The sequence below is a fragment of the Eublepharis macularius genome, chromosome 6, assembly GCF_028583425.1.
Source record: "Eublepharis macularius isolate TG4126 chromosome 6, MPM_Emac_v1.0, whole genome shotgun sequence".
NCBI classification, from domain to species: Eukaryota; Metazoa; Chordata; class Lepidosauria; order Squamata; family Eublepharidae; genus Eublepharis; species Eublepharis macularius.
Window position 1 is genome coordinate 3,219,891 of NC_072795.1, and position 19,990 is coordinate 3,239,880.

Sequence of the window (19,990 nt, forward strand, 5' to 3'; positions counted from 1 at the left end):
CCTCATGGCCCCCACCCCATTCCTGCATTCGGCACGGTGCCAAGCAGACAGGATATGACTGCCTAAACTGTACACCTGTGGTTTGTGTTAGATGTTTAGAGGCTCGTGGCAAAAATGCTTTCAGCAGGCGATAGTCATCAAAGCTCAGCCAAGCATTGTGCACTTGCCTGGTGTTATGGCCCAGCCCTGTGGGTTCCGGGAACGCAGGGGGCTTGCCCTGCTCTTATCTCCTCTTCCATCTGCCCACAGGACTTTCTGGAGCTATGAAAAGCCTGTGGCCTTGGAATATATACATATATTTTTTTAGGAGACAAGGTACATTTCCCAACAGACAGGCACTCCTTAGAGAAGACAGGGGAGCTTAGAAGTGTCTGAAGGCACTTGGTAGAAATCAGCATGAAACATGAGAGTTTCTCATCTAAGCATTTGGCAATGTTTGTGCAGAGACAGAGAGAGGAAAAGCCATTTTTCAACCATACACAGACTTTCCAGGTAATGCAATTATTAAATCTGGATAACCAACTACAAAATTAGACTTAGGCACTATGTGTATACTCTTAGACTTCTGTTCCTCCGGCTCCCTCTGACAACTGCACCTTTCCTCCCCCTTATGCCTAGAACTGCCTCCTAGAGCCGTTGCAACAATCTGGAGAATTGCTGACAATCTGGAGAAAAGATGTCCTGCCCCTTTAATAGAAGGCGTGTGTTCATGGGCAGCTGGAGTGTTTTCATGGTATGGAGATAAGGAACACCACATGGTAAATGTCACGCCATTAAACCTCTCTTAAGGGGGCACAGTGCCCTGACCTGGATAGCCCAGGTGAGCCTGATGTCTTCCGATCTCAGAAGCTAACCAGGGTCGGCCTTGGTTAGTAATTGGATGGGAGAGATCCAATGAAGACCAGGTTGCAGAGGCAAGCAATGGAAAACTGTCTCTGTTAGAGCCAAGCTACAAGTGACGCCTTACACAGGTTGGACACTAGTCGGCTTCCCTCAAGTTTTGATGGGAAATGTAGGCGTCCTGGTCTTGCGGCTGTAATGGAGGGCTAAGCTGCAAGACCAGGATGCCTACATTTCCCATCAAAACTTGAGGGAAGCTGACAAGTGTCCAACCTGTGTAAGGCGTCACTTGTAGCTTGGCTCTCAGTCTCTTGCCATGAAAATCCCACAAGGGGTCACCTTAAATCAGCTATGAGGACACTCCACACCACCAAGGGGGCAGGGATATATTTTCCTCCAGATTGTTGGTAACCCTGCTTCATGATGCTGTCTCACTCCAGCCCAGTGACTCTGGGCGTGGCCCCCAGGGGTGCCCAGGTGCCCACCAATGTATTCCCTGGCACTTACTTGCTTCTCCTCTAAAGCAAAAAAGCAACCTTGGTTTCCCTCCACCTTATTACAATAGGAGATGCTTTAGAATACTTCAGGAGGTATCACTTTTATCTCTGCAGGGAATGCCTATTTGGAAACAAGAGAAGGGCCGTTTTCACACTGCTTACTGGCCACGGAACATCGTGCTGAGCTCCCGGAACGACAGCATCTTCCTAGCGCGATTTTGCACGAGAACAAGGAGCTCGGCGCGATGTTCCGTGGCTGGTAAGCAGTGTGAAAACGGCCAATGTTTGCCTTGGGACCGCCCAGTCTTTTGTAATTGCCCAAACGATGGCAATGATTTTGTGCCACGGGAGGCGGGGTCCTGCCTCCCATGGCAGCCATTTTGTAGCGGTACCCACTTCCTTGTCTCAGAATTTCAAAAGTGCCCACAGGGCTCAAGAAGATTATCGACCACTGCGCTAGCCCTTTCTGTCCTTCCTTTGCAACAACCTTAGAGTTCCCCTCCCTACCGGCAATTCTTGGGAAGAGTTTTCTAGAGGTGGAACCCCCTGGGAGTGATGTCATCGCGCAGGCCCAGGAGCATGCATATGCTTTGCACAGGGCCGATTTGGGCCCCAAATCGGAATTGACGTCATCATCATGCCAGCTGCAGGAGCATTCCTGCGCTCTGTGTGGGACCGATTCGGTCCAGTGGGGGGCAACCTCTGGAGGGCTTGCCACCTCCTTCCAATCACTGGCAGATTGGTGGGTGAGGGGGCAAATCCCCTGGGTTAGGGTTAGTGCCCTCCCTGGTGGGCACCTGGGAACCCTATTTCTTCTGCCAGTGGGTAAAGGCTTTTTTTTTTTGTTTAACTTAGTGTTTCTCTATTGATCCTCCTTTCTAGATTTTACACACGCACACACAAACACACACGTAGCTTTTAATATGGATTTTAATGTCTTTTTAACTGCAGAGGTTTAGGGGCAGGGACATGGGAGGCAACCTTAGAACAAACAAATAGTTATCTTTGCAAAAGCAAAGCAGTCCAGTGTATCCATCATTCTGAAGAAAGAAATAGAGAGGCGGCCACCGGAAAAAGAACACATGATTTTACTCCCTTTTTGCAATTACAACTAACAGAGGCCAAGTAGTTGTGCTTCTTGAAACAAGGTCCTTGTGGGTTAGGGTTGCCAGCCTCCAGGTGGTGGCTGGAGATACTCTGGAATTACAACTGATCTCCAGGCCACAAAGATCAGTTCCCCTGGAGAAAATAGGGGTTTTGGAAGGTGGACTCTATGGCATTATACTCTGCTGAGGTCAATCCCCAAACCCCGCCCTCTCTATGTACCACACCCCAAATCTCCAGGAATTTACCAGCCTGGAGCTGGCAACCCCGTGAGCCCACCTGCCTGCCCACTGAGCTCTGTTTGCTGAACCGCACCTTGGTGCCTCAAGCCAAGTAAACATTGCCTGTGTTTTGTTTTGCTTTTGCAGCTTCCTCCCTCCTTCACTTTTCCCTTTGCAACAACAGACAAGAAACGTGTGTTTCCATTTTCTTTTCTTTAAGACAGATGCCAAACGTGCAACTGTTTCTTGGATAAGTGAAGCTAGAGAGCTAGTTTGGCATTTTGGACGAACATTTCACAATCGCTTCTATCTGTAGATAATTCCCACTGTAGATATCCCTCCCACCTTTCATTCCCATGGCTAGGTTGCCAGGTCCAGGTTGAGAAATTCCTGGAGATTTTGGGGGTGGGGCCTGGATAGGGCCGGGGTGGGAGAGGGAAGGGACCTCATTAGGGCATAGTGCCAGAGAGTCCTCCCTTCGAACAGGGGAACTGATCTCTGTGGTCTGGAGATCAGTTGTAGTTCGGGGAGATCTCCAGCTACCACCTGGAGGCTGGCAACCCCAATAGGAGCAGACTGGCCCTTTAACTCACTGGGAATCTTACGGGCAAGCCATTGTAGTGGAAAGTTACTGAGGACCGGAAACAAAGCAGAATCAAGTAGAGAGTGTAGAAAGAATAAAGAAGCCTCACCGAAATTAAGGGCAAACTCTTCCACAAGCGCAAGAGAAACGTCTGAGATCAGTGGATTAACTTCTGCATGTGACCAAAGAGTAGATTTTAAGTATAAGGCAGGTGTGTGTGTGTGTGTGTGTGTGTGTGTGTAGGAGGAGATAAATGGGTTTAGGTTTTCCTGGCATTCTAAAGCTGAGGGCAGGGGATGCCTCCAGCTCTAAGCCTGTGACGGTGATATTGTCTATTCACGACATTTTAGAAACACAATATAGCTGGATCCTTCAGAGCTGATCTGCTAGCACAGGGGTCCCCAACCCCCAGTCCGTGGACCAGTCCCAGTCCGTGGCCTGTTAGCAACCAGGCCGCACAGGAGGTGAGTGGTGGGCGAGCGCAGAGCCGGCTCCAGGGAGCAGGCAAGGTAGGTGGTCGCCTATCACCCCCAGATGGGACCGTCTAGTTGCAGGAACACGAACTCAAAACTCCCACTGATTCTGCATTGTGGTGAGCTGTATAATTATTTTATAATTTATAATGTAATAATAGAAATAAAGTGCACAATTGTATCATTCTGAAACCATCCCCCTGCCCGCCCCCCCTCCCCGGTCCATGGAAAAATTGTCTTCCACGAAACTGGTCCCTGGTGCCAAAAAGGTTGGGGACTGCTGTGCTAGCACACTGTATCCAGGTTGAGTTGCCAGCTATGGATTGGGAAATTCCTGGAGGGGTGGAGCCTGAAGAGGGTGGGATTTGGGGAGGGGAGGAGCCTCAGCAGGTTTAACGTGATAGAGCCCACCCTCCAAAGCAGGCAGTTCCAGGGGAACTGATCTATGTAGTCTGAAGATTAGTTATAATTTCAGGAGATCTCCAACCTGCACCTAGAGACTGGCAACCCTAGATCCTGTACTCCCCCCCCCCGCACCCTTTCATGACTCATGTATGAGATGGACTTGGGCGGGGAAAACCATGTGACTCAGTTGTTCTTGGCCCAGGGAAATGATGCTTCCAAGAAGGAGGGTTTGCAATTAAGCCCAGCGGTGCATCTGAGCCATTTATCAGACCACATCCTGTTTAGTAAACTTCCAGCACAAAATAAAATCCCCCCGGGGCGGCACTCTTCAAAAGCCAACACTCCCCCGAGCGAGGGAATACCCCAGCTTGTTTCGGTTGCCAATGAAAGACATCAGGCCCGTGTAGGTCTCAATAAGGATGGGCTCGTACACCACGCCCAGCCCGTCTGTTCTGGTCGACGCAGGGTCTTGTCTCTGAACATTCTGGACAGCTTGCACCAGCTGTGCCACGAACGGGGACATCTGTCAAAAGAACAAGAGATGCTTAAGCCACAGCAGTCGCATGAATTCGAGCGCTCAAGGATCAGGCCTCTTTACTGGTTTTAAGTTATCATTACTACTTGCACCTGTACTATTGTTGCTGTTATTATTGTTGCTATCAAGACAGGCCCCTGCCCCCGAGGAGCTTACAATCTAAAATCAATATTGGTCAGAACGATGGACAGAATGGTGTGTGGTGCAAGTATAGCGAGGGGAGAAGTTGAGCAGAGGCAGTTGCATGGACTTAAACAGCATTATACCTGGTTCCAGGGATTAAAGGATAAAGAGTTAAACTGGATGTGATCTTGAGAGGGTTAGGTGATTCCTGTTTTTCTTAAAACAGGTGGGTTGGGAGACTGAGGGCCAAGCTACAAGTGACAAATGACACTTGAACGGCAAGTGTATTTCTCCCTGTTCACTTGCCCTCCACTCAATCCACTTGCCAGGCAAGTGTCTTTCGTCATGTGTAGCTTGGCCCTGATTCAGACCAGGGCCGTTTCCACATGGCTTACCTTTTGTCGGGATACAGCATCTTTGTTCACGAAATCGCGCCAGGAAGACACTATCACACGATTTCGCGCAAGATCACGCTGTTATCGCACAATTTCACGTGAGAACACGCTGCATGGGTTAAGCCTTCTGTGGGCCAAGCTACACATGACGAATGACACTTGAACAGCAAGTGTATTTCTCCCTGTTCACTTGCCCTCCACTGAATCCACTTGCCATTCAAGTGTCATTCGTCATGTGTAGCTTGGCCCTCAGATGCACCATTTCCCCAGCCAGAAACAGAGCTATAATTTGCCCCAATGATACAGTTACACCATTGTAGGCTACTGGTTTGAGGCTGCTTGTTGGAGTAACATTGCCCTCCCTGTCTGGCTGTTCCTTTGCCAGCTACTCCACTTACATATTTAGAAATATTAGCAATTCCGTAAGAGACTCTCTTGCACATGCGGCTGCATTCTGTCACATCACTCGGGAAGGACGGCTCCATGCTTAACAGAGCAGGGGTAAAACAATACAACCCATTTACTCTGAGCTCCTCTAGAATCCTCAGGGAATACTGGATGGATGAAATGGCATGCTTATATGAAGAGAGTTTCAAGTGGGCAGCCATGCTGGCCTGGATTTGGGAAATCTAGTTGGTCTGTAAGGTGCTATTGGACCTGAATCATGTTTTTATGTGTCTTGTTCCCCCAGCTCCTGAGATTAGAAACAAACTGGGAAGTGGCCAACCTCCCCCCCACCTTGCTTGAAAATTTGTCCTCACCAGTGCTTAAAGAATGTGTGTGTGTGTTATGTGCCGTCAAGTCGCCTCTGACCTACGGCGACCCTATGAATGAAAGACCTCCAAAACGTCCTATCATTAACAGACTTGCTCAGATCTTGTAAACTGGAGGACGTGGCTTCTTTTACTGAGTTAAGCCATCTCGTTTTAGCTCTTCCTCTTTTCCTACTGCCTTCCTCTTTTCCTAGCATTATTGACTTTTCCAGAGGATCTTTTCTTTTCATGATATGACCATTGTACTTTGGTTGCTTAAAGGATAGTGCTTAGATTTTAGAGATTAGAGTATAAGATTAAGATCAGGGACACCGAAGTTCAAACTTTTATATGAATGACCTTGGGTGAGTCATTTTCAGGTGTATCTGTGTCTGCATTTGAACAGCGGCATTTGAGTCCAGCGGGGACCTTAGAGGCCAAGAAGATTTATAGGGTATAAGCTTTCAAAAGTCAAAGCTCCCTTCTTCAGATTACTTGGGCCGGTCTCTCTCCTTACAGGATGGCTGTGAGGAAGGAAAAGCAAGATCATCTTATGCACCCACAGCCAGCCTGAAGTCTTTGGAGGGAGAGCAGGATTCAGACGGGAAACAGCAATCAAAACAACCTGCCAAGGAGAAACTGTGACGGCTTGAGCATCCAGAGCACATAACATTTGCAACTGAATCGCCTGTTTGCTGCAAACGCATAGGGGCAGGCATCTTAACTGGCCCCTGGACCCCCAGAGCATTGTCTCCCAACTGGAAACCTGACACAGGCATGGGGGATAGTTATGCAGTTCTCTTGAGCTGCCATCGCCGAGGATCCGTTTCTTATGCACGCAAAAGATGCCGGTACATTGTGCCCCCCTCCAAGAGATCAAAGATTAAAAGCATCCTGAGACGGACTTCTCATATGGCAAAGCATCCTCAGAACGCCAGAGACACAAAGGAGTTGTGTTACATGCCAGACAGAGGGACAGGCCACAGGGAAAGCTGCCAAGGTATGGAGGGTAAACAGAGAGAGACAGACAAACTGGGAGGACGGTTGAGTTTTGATCTCTGCTTCTTGGCCTATGTTGCTCCTTTGGGGCTCCGTTGAGCAAAGAGGCTGTGACTGGTAGAATCCCCTTCTGTGTGCCTCCATCTTAGGGCCAAGCTACAAGTGACGAATGACACTTGAACGGCAAGTGTATTTCTCCCTGTTCACTTGCCCTCCACTCAATCCACTTGCTGTTCAAGTGTCATTCGTCACTTGTAGCTGGGCCCTCAGTTCCATAGCTGTGACAGGGTCTACAGTCCCCCAACATTGCTCCTTGGCAAGGTGCTCTACCCCATTCCCCTTGGCTCCTCCCTTCTTTTTGTACATCCTCAGGGCAGGTTTTTCAACTGACAGTTTATTTGGCGTGGATCCACAACAATTAATTTTGACAAAAACTGCAATTAATCTTGCACAGAATTATAAGGGTGATTCCAGGTGGCGGTTGGTGACAATCTACAGTTCTAACATTCCTGCCTTGTTACACTCCCAAGTTCCACAGCGGACAACTGCTTGTCATTTTTTCCTATCATTGTTGAATAAAAGTACAATTTCTGAGCTGTGGATGCTCTTCCGATTGCTCCTTCTTGCCCTATTGTATGTCAAAGTGCAGCACCTGACATTTTTTTAAAAAAACACTGTCACTATAATGTTATTAAAAATTAGCATGAGTTCTCAGCATAGTTTCTAAAGGGAAATTTAAACTTGAAAGGAAAGCTGAGAGTTACCTGGAATTTGGATAAAGCTGAGGAGTGGGGCGCGGTTTTGCCCATGTTACTCCCTGGGATAATCTGGCAGAGGAGAGATTTCAGCAGTGCAACAACAACAACAACAACAACAACAACAACAACAACAACAACAACAACAACAACAACAACAACAACAACAACAACAACAAAGAATTCATGGGAACATCAGGTGGGAAAGGTGCTAGGAAATGATCAAGTCAAGATCTTACGGGATTTTCAAATACAAACTGATCGACACCATGAACACAATACACCAGACACAACAGTTGTGGAAAAAAATTGAAAGGTCTGGATAACTGACGTTGCAATTCTGGGGGATGCCAGAGTCGAAGAAGAAGAACAAGAAAAAAATGATTAAATATAGAGGTCTGGCAATAGAAACCACCCGACTATGGATGAAGAACACAACAGTAGTCCTCATTGTCATCGGGGCGCTGGGAACTATTTCGAAAAGCTTTGCAACTTATATGGAAAAACTGCAGCTTTCTGATATAACACCTACAGAACCGCAAAAGATGGTGTTACTTGGAACAGCGTACATATTACGCGGATAACTAGCTGATACTTAGGTCTCTGGTGGAAACTTGTATCAGCTCAGCAAGGCCGATCAATGATAACATGTGGTCTTTATTTATTATTGATTATGTTGTGTGAAATTTGAATAATAATAATAATACTAGGAGGCAGAGGAGAAGGAAAGTGCCCTCAAGTCATAGCTGGCTTATGGTGACCTCTAGTGAAGTTTTCCTGGCAAGAGACTAACAAAGGCGGTTTGCCATTGCCTGCCTCTGCAGCCCTGGCCTTTGCTGGAGGTCTCCCATCCAATTACTAACCAAGGCCAATGCTGCTTAGCTTCGGAGGCCTGATGAGATCAGGTTCACTTGGGCTATCCAGATCAGGGCAAATAATAATAAATAATAATAATAACCACGTGCTTATATACCACCTTTCTGGACAGGTTAGTGCCCCACTCAAAGCGATGAACAAAGTCAATTTTCTTATTATCCCCACGATATAGCTGGGGAGCTGGGCTGAGAAGAGTGGCTGACCCAAGGCCACCTGCTGAGCTCATGGTAGTAGCCGCATTCAAACTAGCGGAGTTCCAGTCCACAAAGCAACCACTTAACCACTGTGTGGAGTTTTAGCTGCAGTCTTGCATACGACTAATGCCAAAACAGCATCAACTGGATAATGGGTCCGGTGCAGGCGTGCCCATCAGTTTGGCACATCCTGCTCATAGGAAATGATCATAGGAAGTGAACTTCCAACACACTGTATGGCTGAATGAATGAGTTTGACCATGGAGGAAAGGGTGACAGAGGTCCCACCGCTGGCTGTCTGCAGAACTGGCCTTTGACCCAGAGGACTTATGGGCCAGCCTCCTATCTCTTTCTCAGTTGACTTTTACGAATGTGAGACATTCTTCAGAGTCCTCTATATTATATTGCTGTCACCTCCTTCTCGACTTACCCTACCCTCAATTCTTTCTTTCAGTCGTTTCCTATTTCCGTTTCCTACACCAGTTTGGTGTAGTGGTTAAGAGCAGCAGGACTCTAATCTGGAGAACTGGGTTTGAGTCCCCACTCCTCCACTTGAAGCCAGCTGTGTGGCTTTGGGTCAGTCACAGCTTCTCGGAGCTCTCTCAGCCCCACTCGCCTCATAGGGTGTTTATTGTGGGGATAATAACAACGTACTTTGTAAACTGCTCTGAGCAAGCATTAATTTGTCCTGAAGGGTGGTATATAAATATATTGTTATTATTGTTATTGCTGTTGTTGTCATTGTCGTTATCGTTATCGTTATCGTTATCGTTATCATCGTCATCGTCATTGTCATCGTCGTTATCGTTATCATTATCGTTATCGTTATCGTTATCGTTATCGTTATCGTTATCGTTATCGTGCAACTTTCCTCTAGCTATCTTGCTTTCAGATACCTGCCCCTCCGATCACCTGTCTCTTGGGACCACTTCCCAGCCTTCATCCTGTTTCACAAGGTGACTGATCTCCCTAAGATCTGTGTGACATTTCAGTCCCCAGATAAGCAGGCAGCTTTCCCTTCCCTCATAGGAATTGGACTGCCAACATTCTGCAGGATTGTTACTTGGCCTGCAGGAATGTTGCTCAGCCAACCAATTTCAAAGGCTGGACTGCCACAACGTAGAAACTGATCATAACTTTAAACATGGAAAGCCCTGGCTCCAGCGATGGAAATGCAAAGATTACTAGCAGAAACCTAGCAGAAGTTTGTGGAAAGGCGTGACATGGTTTGTTGATATTCCATGAACGAGAAAGTAGGTCATCATTCTAATGCAAGCTGTCATAAATGGAAAGCTTCCTCGACATATGCAAATCTTTGGAGACAGTGGAGGTGTCAAGGCATCGAGCCAATCTCCTGAAAGTACATTAGCTCCACTTTTTTCCTTACCACATCAGCCAACAGGATGTGATGTAGACACTTCTGAGCATGCAGAGGAGGCAACAGTGTTCGACAGAAGTTACCTCCCCACGCCCCTTTTCCCAACCTGAGTAATAGAAACTTTGCAACTAGAATTATTCCAGCCTTCTACTTCTTCCCGGCAGCCCTTCCCTCCTGCACCCATCTTTCCCTTGACCTTTGCTTCCCTCATTCTCAGGCACCCCAATGTCTCTGTAATGCACATGTCAGGGTGGCCCCTGCCATACTTTGGGAGGTTTGAGAGGTTCACTGTTGGGCTGCAGTCCTGATCTCCTTTGCTTTGCTTTGAGAGTCCTATTGAGTGCTACATGTCAGAGAAGCTGTGAGAAGGAACGGTATCAGCATTACCAGGGAGAGGCAGCCAGTTGGCCGAAGAAGACAGGGAGGCCCAGTCAAAACACCAACTATGTTTACTTTCACTTTACCTCCTTCAACTAATTAAAACTTAGCTTAGAGTATAACTAAGGGGGGAGTAGAATGGGTTGGGCTTGAAGGGTTCAATGCTTAGCAGGGGGAGGGAATGGGTATTTCTGTCAATGAAATCTCTACTGTACCGAGCGCTTCGGTTATCAATAAACCTTTAACTCATGCATCCTTGGATTCGTGCAGCAAAGTTACTTGAGATCTAAGCTGGCAGTCTCGGACAGCACTCCCCTGCCTCGTTGCAAACTATACCTAGAATGGCTCATCTAAAACACCCCGAAGGATGCCAAAATGGTCTTCAGATACGTTCTCCATAGGTTTGGTTCTCTGCATAGGTTTGGTTCTCTGACCAAGCGAGACATGCAGCCTCTGGTTCTCTGACCAAGCGAGACATGCAGCCTCTTGGGACAACGGACGGATGGGGAGGGGTGCCAATATAGGAGTGGCATTTCTGTCACCCCCTCCTGAGCAACTGCTGCTGCCATGAGGTGCCCGAGACAAGCTGCAGAACTGTTTCCTTCCCATCCCACCTGGAAGACTGCCAGGTCAGCAGGAAGGAGGAAGCTTGGGGTGTGGGGTTCAAGAGCTTGACCGAGCTCCGTTTCTACATAATAGAACCGACTAGGGGGGCAGAGCCCCCTGGCCACTGGTGGTGGGGTGAGGGAGACTAAATAGGGGGGTGGTGGGTTGCCAATGACATTACCTCATGACCAATAACATGCTGATATCACTTCTTGTGCACCCAGAAGTGACGTCAGCTCATCGCCAAGGATACTGGGGATGCTCTAGTATTTGCGCAGAACTCTATGTTTTTAACAGTAGAGTTTTACCTAAATACCAGAGCATACCAACCCAACTATTCCCGGTGATGCAGTGACCTCACTTCTAGATGCAAAGGGAGTGACATCAGCATATCAAGAAGGGGGCCATTCTCCCTCAGTTTTCCACCATTTTTTCCTTGCAGCAGCTGGAATCCCTGGCTGGAGGTGAGGTCCCCCTGACAGTACTGGGGGAATGGCGAACCTAGAACAGACCGAGTTCTCCAAAAGAAAGGAGGTCCATGCCAGGGCTACTAGGTTTCCTACTATGATGGGAGGACTCCTGCCAGCAGCCTCTTTTACCTGTTGCACAAGAATTTTTTAATATATAGAATCATAGACTCATAGAAACATAGGGTTGGAAGGGACCTCCAAGGTCATCTAGTCCAACCCCCTGCACAACACAGGAAATTCACAACTACCTCCCCTCCCCCACACACACACCCAATGACCCCTGCTCCATGCCTAGAAGAGGGCAATACACTGCCAGGATCCCTGGCCAAACTGGCCTGGGGGAAATTGTTTCCTGGCCCCAGAGTGATGATTGGCCTTACCCTAGGCATGTAAGAAGGGGTCACGAGAACTAAGCTCTGATGTAGCCCTTCCTGCCCTCCCTCTTATGATCTGCCAAGGTTCACAGAATCAGCATTGCTGTCAAATGGCCATGTAGCCGTATCTTACAGCACCTGATATTTGTTGTATGATCAGAACCAACGGCTCGAAATTAAATCAAAAGAGTTTTCGGCTAAACATTAGGAAGAACTTCCTGACAGTTAGAGCGGTCCCTCAGTGGAACAGGCTTCCTCGGGAGGTGGTGGGCTCTCCTTCTTTGGAGGTTTTAAAGCAGAGGCTAGATGGCCACCTGACAGCAATGCCGATTCTGTGAACCTGGGCAGATCATGGGGGGGGGGACAGGAAGGGTGACGTCAGTGCTTAGTTCTCCTGGCCCCTTCTTACATGCCCAGGGCAATACCAATTGCCTCTTTGGAGTCAGGAAGTAATTTCCCCCAGGCCAGTTTGGCTAGGGATCCTGATGGTGTTTTGCCATCTTCTGCGTATGAAGTAAGGGTCACTGTGTGTGGGTGGTGGTGGTGGTGGTGGTATTTGTGAATTTCCAGCATTGCGCAGGGGGTTGGACTAGATGACCCTAGAGATCCCTTCCAACTTTATGATTCTATGATTCTGTTATTCCATGAATACTTTTGAAACCCAAGCTTCAAAATCTCCCCTCCCATATTCTCAAAGCACTCCTGGATTTAACAGGCTAATTTTGCTTTAATCCTTGTTTTGGTTAATTTGCAAAATCATTTTCTCTCTCATTCCTGGGGAATCTTTTGACTATATATTAGTGTATTGCTGAGGCACAAATATTTTGAAAAACACATCGCTTTGATGGGGAGAAGTTGGTGTGAGAAAGGTGTGAAAACAGAATTGCAGTTCTTGGGTGTCAAATCGAAACAGGGACTTTCGGACTGAAAGGGCAGGATGAGAAATTCTGAAACGTCCCAGTCGTTCGTGCCTCTTTCCTCTCTGAATTCTAGAGCTCCACTTTGTCTGAATTTTGCGCAGTGAGTATTTTTAGTTATTAAAAATATTGACACTTGACATCCTTTTGACAAAATGCAAAACAAATATTTTGGGAAGGGGACGTTCATGGAAGTTGAGGTAAAGAGCACTCTCGGTAAACTTTTTTCACAGTCAAAGCCTGCAGGATTCCTGACAGTCGCTGCATCATTTGAAGCATGAATTATTTTGTTCTTGCTGAATCAGATGTTTTGTTGAAAGTCACTTGTGTGAGAAACCTCCTCCCGTTAAAGCGTAAAGAACTCCCACACATGCACCTCACGCTGTCGCGGGGAGCGCATGAAGAAAGACGAAAGAACTGCAAAGGGGACCTGCAAACATTCCCCAAAGCTCGGATTAAAGGCCTTTGAGGCGACAGCGTGTCCCTTGTACAGACAATGCCTTCGCCTCGCTCACACCGTGAAGGATCCCAAAAGGGGATCAGGTTGCTAACATTCTAGGTGTTCAGATGGGGAGATAATTTGAGGAGGGTAAAAAGATTGTTTATGACCCAAACGTGTGGGGTTTGGAATATGTGGCAGGAGAGTTCATGTTTCATGATGCAGTTTGCGGGACGCGCTTGCTGTTCACTTCCTGTTTACAGTAATGGACAAAGAGTCCATTATAAGAGGATTTGGATTTCACGCAATGATACTTTTCTGGCATCTACCATAGCTCTCACCCCTTCCCAGTCTCCTGTGAATTTGCCCATTTTGCAATTTCTTAGGAAAGCACCTCCCCTCGTCCAAAGAGCAGCTGGGAGGGACAGCAGCTTTGAACAGTAGAATGGCAAGAGAGACAGCTGATGCTGCCTCTCCTACTGCTTCCCTTTTTATTTATTTATTTTATTTGTATTCTGCCCTGTCCGCAAGTGGTCTCAGAGTGGATCACAAATGTATTATAATATACAATAAACAGAATAAAATATGCAACAATATAAACATTGATAACTCATCAATTTAAAATAGCCAGACACGTTTGGCCCCACCACATCAGACTAAACAACCTGCAGAGTTTGGTGGCTAGAACTCGAGGAGGTATACTCACCCCGCCCCGGTAGGAGGTCGATAATACCTTAGGTGACCCACCTGCATCAACCACCAAATGCCTGGCGGAACATCTCTCAGGCCCAATGGAAGGATAACAAATCCGAATGGGCCCTCGTTGACACAGACAGAGAGTTCCACCAGGCTGGGGCCAGAGTCGAAAAGACCCTCGCCCTGGTTGAAGCAAGGCAAACCTCCTTGGGGTTGGGAACCACCATCGCTCATCTCTGCTCAGTTTCAGCCTTCTAGGGATGCTCTTTGGTTTGTTTTTGTTTTTTAACCATTGGGTGAAACCATCATAGAACCAACTTGCTGTCTCACGTACATTAGACTTGGAATTTGTTTGGAGTCCAAGTGCCACATGTACTTCTAATTTAATAGTCATTCCATCTTCCCAGTCAACCATGGGAACTGGAGTTCTGTGTGAGAAAGTGGCTAAGAAGCTCTAACACTTCCCCTTAAGATATGATCCTCAATATTCTTTGGGGAAGGCCATGAGACTCAAAGGGATGTCAAACCAATATAAATTTGCATGGTAGCTATACCAGTTACTCGTAGTGGTGCCAATACTAAATCTTTATGGGGGTGAGGAGGCTGCATTGCGTTATTTGCTTATAACTAGCGTTTATATTTTGGTACGTCACTTTTAGCTTTTTTAAGTAAAGGAGCATCTTTATAAATGAAGGAAGGAGTAACATGCAATTGAAAATTTCAGCTTAAGTGCATGGTGAATTCAAAGAAAACTGGTAGCAAGTAGAGATGGGCATGAACCGAAATACGAACCAAAATTAAGTACAAACCAGGCCGGTTCGTGGTTCGTGAACCAGTGATTCATCAGGTCCCATTTCTGATGAACCACCATGAACTTTAGGCTGGTTCATTTGATTTGTTTTTTGGTTTGTCACTGCAGACAGCCTGGTGCCAATCAATCAGTTTCCTAGGCAACAGGGGATGGACTTCCTGCAGACCTTCAAGTGAACTTCTGCTGGCCCGGAAGTGACCTGCTGACCCGGAAGTGATGATTTTCTCACCTGGATGTGACGTTTTCACGAACAAAACAAACTGGTTCAAGAACTAGGGGAAGGTTCATGAAAGTTCGTGGTTCATGGTTCGTGAAATTTTATGAACCATGAACCACATGGTTTGGTTTTTTCCCAGTTCGTGCCCTTCTCTAGTAGCAAGGAGGGCTGTTTGGTGAAAATAGGGGCTTTGTAATCATACCCCATAAAGCCTGGACATATCTGTTACTTCTAGGAGTGTGCACCCCAAAAAGATTCGGGTTTCCCACTTCAGGTTTACCCAAAGCGAGAAAACTATTTGGGATATCCCGAATCCTGAAGCAGCAAGCCACTTTGAGATTTGGGTGTTTAAACCGCTTCGGTATGCTCTGTAAAGATTCAGGAATCTTTATGGAGCACACCGAAGCTCAAAGCAACACCTTGCTCGCTTTTCACCTGATGCAAACAGCTAGAAAAGTGCTGCAGCTGCTGCCGCTTTGCCCGAAGCTTCCCGAAGCAATACGAATCACTTTGGAAAGTTTTGCTTCAGGATTCCCAAAACGGCTCAGCAATTCTGGGGCTGATTTGGGAATCCTGAATCTTTCCAAATTGGGCCTGATTCGGGTTAAAAACCTGAATCAGAAACCTGAAGCACACACCCCTAGTTATTGCTGCAATGTATGGGCATTGCCGTTTCCAGCGCCTTCTTGTTCCATGTGCTGGGCCAGGACAAGAGGCATCGGTAACTAGAATTCCCCTTCAGCTACGGTTGCCAGCCTCCAGATGGGGCCTGGAGGTCTCCCAGAATTACTACTAATCTCCAAATTAGACAGATCAGTTTCCCTGGAGAAAATGGCTGCCTTGGACTCTATTAACAACAGAGTTTTGGGCAAATACCCTAACATCACCCGATGTGGTGGTAACACCACTTCTGGGGGAATTCTGATCTTGTGCCCTCCATTTTCCTCCTACTGCCCAGCTGCATGGAGGCGGGCAGATGTCAGGGGGGGAGGTTTCCCTCTGTCATTGGGCAGGTGGCAACCTGACCTACAGCCCATGGAAGTCACCTTTCGCACCTGACAGATGTCAATAAGCCTCTGGCTGCTGTTCTTCACTGGGTGTTCCATGAACGTTGCATATGGCACTTCTGTGGAAAATGGATTCCAGCGCGACAGGAAATCCGGTTCTTGCTGCTTTGTCCAGTAGATCCTTAGGCCTTCTCCTTCCCTCCTAGAAACACGGAACATTTCAAAAGATGAGATTTCTTTTTTTAAAGAAGATGAGATTTCTGAAGGCTGCCTGAGATGGATCTAACATGGACCTGAGGGTTGACTCTCTAGAGAAGCAGCAAAGAGTGCCTGATGTGACATCGAACTATTTGATAGATGGAAGAGAGAGGTTGTTCCTAGCCTAAAGGTGATAAATAGATCCCTCTGCATTTTTAAGATTTTGCAGCCACGCACGATTCCTATTTGCATGAGGCAGCGGCAGATATGGTATGAGTTTGCCTTTTCTCTTATACCGTTTTTGTGGTTGTAATCACCCCGATCTTTACCCCATGAGGGGGCAATACAGGTATTTGCCAGTAGCAGCTCCTTGGCAAGGGTGATTCATATTACTCCTTTGCATGGTGCCTTGGATTTTGTCTAGTTCGGCCATATTATAGCTCCCTTTTTCAGACTCCTTCTTCAGAGCTCTGACTCTTGAAAGCTTACACTCTGAAAATTGTGTTGGTCTCTAAGGTCCCACTGGGCTCAAATCCTGCTGTTCTACTGCAGACCAACACGGCTGCCCACCTTAAACTATCTGAAGAAGAGAGCTGTGCCTCTCAAAAGCTTCCATCCTGAAAATCTTGCTGGTCTCTCAGGTTCCACTGGACTCAAATCCTGCTGTTCTACTGCAAACCAACAAGTCTACCCACCTGACTACCCCATTTCCAGTAGCCACCTATAGGCTTAAGGATCTTCACTCCTCCCCTTATCTGAAGAAGAGAGCTGTGACGCTTGAAAGCTCCTACCCTGAAAATCTTGTTGGTCTCTAAGGTGCCATTGGACTCAAATTCTTCAGTTCTACTACAGACCAACACGGCTACTAACTAACTTGAATGCCTTGTGTATAAGTGGGAACATCTAAGCCCCTTCCCCCCATGTCCTGTGTCCCTGTCCTGCCCCGACACATCTGCTAAGTGGAGGGGCAGGGAGGGCAGTGCACCCCAAAATGTCACCAAGGATTCCATCAAGTCATGCTGGAGCATTTCATGGAGACTTCATAACAAAACAACGCACGTTCTAAATCTTCTGAATGGACCCCGATGTGTCCAGTACCCCCTTGAGAGTGGTAGTTGAGTGTAAAGTTGGCATGACTTGGAGAAAATGAAACATATGAGTTCAGGTTGATGGTGCGATGCCTGTTTTTTTTAAAAAATGCTTTAGTCGGAACACTTTAAAAACCTTTGCTGCTCCTTTCTTTTAAAAAAAAACAAAACAAAACACCTCAAATCTTTAAAAAGAGAGAGGGTGATTACATGTAAAAAATACCGATCAGGTTTCCCATCTGAAATTCAAAAACCATTGGTGAAAGCCTCCAAAACACATCTGCGGAGGGTGCCAAAACTCTGGTGCGGATTTATATTGTTTGTGAAAACTAAATAAAGCCTTGTTTTTTTCTTCCTGTCCTTCCCTCTCTGCTAAGATCACAACAACACAGCTCTGTTGTGAGTTCCGAATTCTGAGATGGGGACCGCGAAAGGCTCAGCCGTCACAAAACGTTTTCAGCGCTGGCTTTTCCATTCAGAACGCACCTGCCTCAGAACAGAGGGGAACACAAAGCCCAGATTTCTCCTTCTGCCCTTGTATTGGTTTCCCCACACTTCGGAGCTTCTGTCCCTTCACATCTTTCACGTAATGAGCCAGTGGCTGCGTGTACGACGGGCGTCTTTTTCTTTTCGAGAAAATAACGGGGAACACTCAATGACGTTGGAGAGTGGGTGGACAAATCCCCCCCTCCCTAGGTGAAGGGAGATATGTCTCACGCACACCTCAGAGAGGCTTGTTGCTACAATCCTTTTACTTTCTCCTGGAAAAAGAAGTGTGGCTTCGGGGGAGGAAGGGAAGGCCTGTTGGCACTTTGATTTGGCATTCTGATTATGCCCTGTTTGGACTGGTGCAAGGTATTTGGTTGCCCTCGGCAAGGCACAGCCATCACTTTTTGGACTGGGTCTGCCACTAGCTAGATCCAAGCCGTGCCCTTATGGCATTGTTGCAGGGCTGTGGCTTGGACTGGACTGGACTGGCATCAATGCAGGCTCAGCAGTGTGGGTGTGCCAACCGCTTCCAGGCCACTGATGCTTGAGAGCCAGCTCTGCTCCTGTTGATCATTGGCACCCGTCTTACTGTCTTGACCCAAGCAGCCACTTGGGAGTTTAGCCAGAGAACCAGTCCTTAGGGTTACCAGTCCCCCGGTGGGAGTGGGGAATCACCCTCCGCCCCTGCCACCTGGCTGGGGGGAAGAAAGGCATGGGAATGGGCCGTCTGGGTATGCTTCTGGGGCAGAGTGATGACATCACTTCCTGGGAGTGACGTCATTTCACCACCCGAAGAGTATGCCCATGCTTCGCAGTGGGCTGATTTGGGTCCCAAGTGGGCCAAATTGGGCCAGTTTGACGCCCAAATCAGTGCGCTGTGAAGTACGCGCATGCTCCTGCACCTGCGTGGATGACATCATCTGGAAATGCTGTCACCAGAAGTGATGTCATCACGCAGGTGCTGTGAAGCATGCATGCGCAAAGAGCAAAAAGAAGGCGAGTGCTAGATTTCCTCCTCCCACCGAGAGACTACGGGGACCTGGCAACCTTAGTCCCTAGGGCTCTTCTGAGGATGAAACAAGGACTTTCTTTAGGAGAGGCATACCCTACCAAAACTTTGTTATATCTGAAGAAGTGAGCCGTGGCTCATGAAAGCTCATACCCTACCACGAATTTTGTTATATCTGAAGAAGTGAGCTCTGGCTCACGAAAGCTCATACCCCACCACGAATTTTGTTAGTCTTATAGGTGCTACTAGACTCCTGCTCTTTTCTGCTGGTAATCTTGGGCCACTCATTCTTGCTCAGCTAACCTGGATCATAGGTTTATCAATGGAAGGGAGAACCATAAAGGCTGTCATAAGCTCCTTCAAGGAAGGGAGGGTCTAAAATGAAACAGAGGCGATTCCTCGGTTTAAAAAGCTTATGGAGAACAATTTTCTCCCCCTGCCTCCTTTTCTCCCTCTCTGGTGATGCTTCCAGTCTTTAGAGATTCCCCAAGTTTTGCAATTCCTTCTTGCAAATCCAATTCTCCTCCACCAGTTGAGAGCTCGCAATTGAGCAAAGGAGGGCAAGAGTGACTTGCTCTCGGTTGCCTCCTCGATCCCCTCCTTCTCCTCTAACTTCAGAGATTGAATTAAAAATGTAGCCCCAGGTGGCACATCGAGATTTACGAGAAAACACAGACGCTTGTTCTGGCGCTGGAGGATGGGCGGGTAAGCACACCAAAGAGAAAGGGAGTGCAAACACAGAGATGGAGCCGAGATTTACACAGGGCACGGCTTTGAAAAGGTGGAGGAACGGAAAGTCCAAGCCCTTTCCCTGGAAGACAAAGGCCAGCCTTTTCTCGGCAGGGCCAAGTGCTGCCCTCCACACTATGTTTATGTGCCCACACAAAAGAAGCAGAAAACTGGCACCTCTGAGGGCAAGTGAGCACTGGAGGGGCTTTGCAGACTGTATGACATCAGGTGAAGTTTTTTTCCATAATGACAAATCAGTCCCCAGAGATGCTGGCAGCGAGTCAGAAAAGAAGACATTTTTTCCTGAGCGTGTTTACAGTTCTATCCATGCCCTCGGGCTGTTCCAAACCCCACAAAGCAGGTGCTGCCTTTATGCGCTCCAGATTCATTGGCTCCCAACCAAGCCCTTCCCAAGAGGTCTGGGTAATCAAG

The 19,990-nt window shown here is 47.5% G+C and overlaps 1 protein-coding gene across 1 annotated transcript in view; it reads right to left on the minus strand.

Moving 5' to 3' along the window:
* Positions 1–1,136: 1,136 nt before the first annotated feature.
* Positions 1,137–19,990, minus strand: part of TPRG1 (tumor protein p63 regulated 1) — a 58,466-nt gene continuing 39,612 nt past the window's right edge. Inside the window, exons 5-6 of the mRNA XM_054983878.1 lie at positions 16,094–16,247; positions 1,137–4,646 (exon numbers count right to left, since the gene is read on the minus strand). Of these exons, the coding sequence (XP_054839853.1) occupies positions 4,452–4,646; positions 16,094–16,247 (349 nt within the window). The 3' untranslated portion in view covers positions 1,137–4,451. The remainder of the gene's footprint in view (positions 4,647–16,093; positions 16,248–19,990) is intronic.